This window comes from Juglans microcarpa x Juglans regia, chromosome 3S (genome assembly GCF_004785595.1).
Source record: "Juglans microcarpa x Juglans regia isolate MS1-56 chromosome 3S, Jm3101_v1.0, whole genome shotgun sequence".
Lineage (NCBI taxonomy): Eukaryota > Viridiplantae > Streptophyta > Magnoliopsida > Fagales > Juglandaceae > Juglans > Juglans microcarpa x Juglans regia.
The window spans coordinates 24,363,478-24,368,178 of NC_054599.1; the positions used below are offsets into that span (position 1 = coordinate 24,363,478).

The 4,701-nt window shown below is 35.9% G+C and overlaps 1 protein-coding gene across 1 annotated transcript; it reads right to left on the minus strand.

The window, feature by feature from the left end:
• Positions 1-3,389: 3,389 nt before the first annotated feature.
• Positions 3,390-4,498, minus strand: LOC121258394 (glycine-rich RNA-binding protein-like). Its single transcript, XM_041159906.1, has 2 exons — positions 4,303-4,498; positions 3,390-4,036 (listed from the first exon to the last, which is right to left on the minus strand). Exons 1-2 carry the CDS (start codon positions 4,414-4,416, stop codon positions 3,638-3,640), a joined length of 513 nt encoding a protein of 170 aa, XP_041015840.1. The 5' UTR covers positions 4,417-4,498; the 3' UTR covers positions 3,390-3,637.
• Positions 4,499-4,701: the final 203 nt, after the last annotated feature.

Consider the following 4,701-nt stretch of genomic DNA (forward strand, 5'->3'; position numbering starts at 1 on the left):
GGAACTCAGCATATCTAATGTTGAGTGCGGCTCTCAAGTACTATGCGACATTTGGGATGTGGCAAGATGAAGACAATAAGTTTGACCCATATTTATGTGAGGTTGGACAAAGAATACCAATTTTACATGATTGGAAAATCGTCAAGGTATTTGTACGATTTTTTAAGCTTTTTTATTATATGACCTTGCGGGTGTCAGGCTTAGTTTATGCAACTTCTTCAAATTTGTTCATTAAAGAAATATTTACAATCTATAATAATTTGAACAATATTTCTATGAATGAAAGTGATATGCTGAAAAGAAAAGATGTTGAAATATGACAAGTATTTGAGAGATTGAGAAATTGAACAAAATATTCTTTATTGCATCTATGCTCGATCTGCACTCCAAGTTGGAAGTTTGTGAGTTTTGGTTTACAAATATTATTTGTAGCGCCCTGTTCTCAAGGGTTTGGAGAATTAACTCATATTATCTAATAATCAATTCCAACACTATTAATATACTTCCAAAAGCTCCAAATCAAACGTAAACACTTTAAATTTAATTAACCACACAAACTCATATATCAAATCCTCGATACAGTAACCCAAAAATATCAACTTCTTTACATATCACTTAAATTCACATTTTAACAATATAATTGTAGACTTCAAATTCTCAATATTATTAAGAAATTTTGATTCAAACTAATTTTCTCAATATAATCAAATTTTCAAACTGTCAAGTTATCAGAACACAATGACATTTCTTAACAAAAATCGCCAATACTCATCGAAAACTTTCTATTCTTAAGTTATGTCACTCAACACTTCATAGTCTTGATCATCAGTCGAAATATCCCAAATCATCTGAAAAATATAGTGGAGATAAGTGGGTAAGTTATTAAAAATTTTGTAAGCAGAGAATATATATTAGTATGTAAACATAAATATTTATTAAAATTTGAAATGCTGAACAAAATATTTTCTTTCAAAATGCAGAGTCAGAATACTTATTTTCAGAATGCAGAATCTAAACATGTTATTAAAAATATAAAAGTAAAACTCTCAGAAAACATTCTTATTCAAAATTCATTTCAGCAAAATATAATTGAACATTCTCATCTTATCATATCAGAATAGAACAGAGATCATGTTTAACCCTTATGGTACGGTTGTGCATTTTGCGAAAAGTTAAGCAGAACATAAATCACTATAAATATCAAAGTGATTGCACTAAGAACAGAAAACTACTATTATATCCTTTGGTATGACATATGTCACTATTGTATCTTGTGACAGGGCTAGATGTCACTATTATCTCCTTGATAGAGCCACATATCAAAACAAAACAAAATCAAAATCACATCAGAATCAGAGTCAGAGTCAGAACAAAATTAGAACGTCATGCCAAAGGTTTTTCAGATGCCAAATAGTTCCAAAACAAAGTACTAAACAAATTCAGATCATTTCACATTTTTCAAAAATAGATTTAGAATATCTTCATGTCACATGCAAAAATTATCAATTTTCATATTCGCTCGTTTTTTGAGTTCAATAACATAATGCCAAAAATAAGCTCATGTTTACACCAGTCATGTCAAAAAATATTTTATTATCATATAGAATCTCATGAGCAATGTAGAACAAATAACTGAGATCGTTTAACATTTCTTTTCATAACACAACATGCACATTTTCAAAATTAACTTCAGTCTATTTTATTTTTATGCAAAGTCTAACATGTGAATCCCGCTTATCTAACTCTTGCGGAGTGTTACTAGAGCCTTGAACTTGAGCTCTATTAATGTCATGACAGTGCTAAAAGGCAATTTCTAAAAGATCAAGCACATGAATACCCGATTTAACGAAGTAATATTTTCGGAATAAAATGGTTAATTAACTGAAATAAATCTAGAAGATAATGGTGGAAGATGTAACTCACGGCAAACACCAAAAATATCAAGAAACCAAGTGAAGCTCACGGCTTTTATGGGCAAAACAGGGCACGACAAAAGGGAAAAATAGAGCAATGAAATACCAAACAAATGGGAATGCAATGGGAATAAATCACAAGTATGAGCCACGGAATTAGTAAGGACAAATTAAGAGAAAGTATAACAATAGAGGCTCACAGACAGACCTACAAATGGAGAGAAAAATATATGAAAAATAAATACTAAAGAGGAAGAGATATGAACGGTTTTACAACAAAAGAGAAACTAAAAATTAAAGAGATGGAAATGGAACCATTACCAATCGAAAATTGAGGAATGAGTGGCGGCATTCGCTGACTTGCAGAGGGGAAGAATCGAAAATAAGATGGCGAGGAAGAAGGAAGCAATAGACGGCATCCCAATGAAAAATAGTGGAAAGAAACGACATAAAATGAAGAAGGAGAAGAAGAGAAGCAGCAACCGCACGAATTGAAGAAGGGGATGAAAACTGAAACGAAAAAGAGGTGGAGAAGCAACGGCGCGCAGGTGAAGAAAAGAATAGATGAAGAAGCCCTAAGTGCTGGACCAAACGACGCCGTTTGGGGGGATTTAGTCGGCTGGGTTGAAGGCTCACAAGTTGGGCTGGGCCTAAAAGAAAAATAAAACACACTCAAACAGACTCAGTTCGAAAATATAAGAGTTTAACAAAAGAAAAATGCACAATAAAAATAAATAAGTGCCAAATAAAAATACTACAACTCAATATTAATAAAATAAAATAATTAAAGTCGAATAATAAAATAAATTAAAGCAAAAAGTAATTTAAATGTAAATAATAATTAATATAAAAAACCACATCAAAATAAATTTTACAACTTAAAAGTCCTAAAATAAATCCATCAAAAAAATTTGATAAATTTAAAACAAGAGATCTAATATTTAAAATAATAAAAATAATTATTCAATATATCACATTATTGGCTATGAGCGAGCGTTTGAACTTGTAATAAGGTTAAGGAAGATGATTAAGCGGATGTATAAGCAGTATTCAAAATTCAGTAAGGGCCAGTCAAGTATTGGTGAGACCGAAAGCAACACTCATGAAGATGAAGACGATCTAATCAGTATGTATCACTATCAAGTATCAAAAAGTAGTCTAGAATTGGATAAGTATTTGATAGAAAGTGTCAAAAAGATTGACACTAGACTTTGGTAAGTAGCTGCCCTTGCACCACTGGTGCGGCAAACCGACGATTATTATTATTTTTTTTAGCTCCAATGGTAGTAGATATGTTTGTTAATTATCGGTTTGATTCTCCAAATTCTGACGTTTACCAAACCTCGTCTTATTACATAAATTGAGACACTTTTTCATTCCGGACAAAACGATCGCTCATCTTTCATTTCACGTATCAGCTTGATGAAATTACTAAAATGCATGTTATTTAAAATGCAGAGAAGTTCAGTGACAGAATTGAAGGAAAAGCTAGCAAAACAGAATGCGTAGGAGAAGATCTATATTCCATTCGATTCGAGTATATTTTCTCTTTTCTGGAGATAGTAACATCAGAACACAGCAACCATCGGTCAAAAAGGAGAGCACCAAACTGAAAGGAACAACAAAACCACAATCGAAACCATAAAACCAAACCAAACCACTATCTTCTACAGACTACAGCCACTCAAATCAACGATATAAACCCGACTAAGCCTTTAGCCCCTTCAGTTCCTCCAGCTACCACCATCGCCGCCGCCGCCACCACTCGAGTACCTGGACCCACTGTCACCATACCCACGGTCACGGCCACCACCATACCCGCCACCTCCATATCCGCCGCCACCCCCATATCCACCTCCACCTCCGCCGTAGCTTCTGTCACCGCGGCCATACCCGCCTCCACCTTCACGGCGCCCACCACCACCGTAACCCCCACCTCCGCGGCTGTAACCGCCGCCTCCACCTCCTCCGTTTCCGCGGGACTGAGCTTCGTTAACTGTGATGTTACGACCGTCGAGGTTCTGACCGTTCATGCTCTCGATGGCGTCCCTCATCGCCTTCTCGGTGCTAAAGGTAACGAATCCGAATCCCCTGGACCTCCCGGTCTCACGGTCGTTGATAATCTGAGATAACAACCGGATATAATCAGATCCACCACATCTAGCTACATATTAATCCAAAAAAGTTTTCAGAAACCGATCGATCTTCGCCTTATTGTAACAAAGCAGAAGATGAACGTACCGATTTGTGTGAGAGAGTAATAAAGAATCATTTCATAGAGATAGTAACACATAGAGAATCAAGTAACACAAACAGAGCAGATCAGATGAGATTTGGATGGCAAAGCCGAATCGAGTCAGATCCGATATCTCTGCGACGTCAAACGGACCTTCGATTCGAGGATCTCGCCAAATTGAGAGAAAGCGCGCTCCAGAGACTGGTCGTCGGTGGCCCAGGCGAGCCCGCCGACAAAGCATCTGTATTCGATTTCTGCAGATGCCATAACTGAGAAGAAAACCCTAAGAAAGGGACAAGCAGAGAAATAGAGAAGAAGATAGAGAAGAAGACTTGGTAAACACGAGCTATATGGAAAAAGACCCTAGCCCCTTGGGATATATATAAATCGGAGACGCAGTACAGTTGTTAACTCTAGTTAAATTTAGAGCGGCGATTGAGCCCACATGTTTGGTTACCGTTACCAGTCTGTCTCCCATTACAGCTAAATGCATATTATCATTATGGATAGGAAATACTGTATGCTACCATTATTTTCATCCAAATATTTATT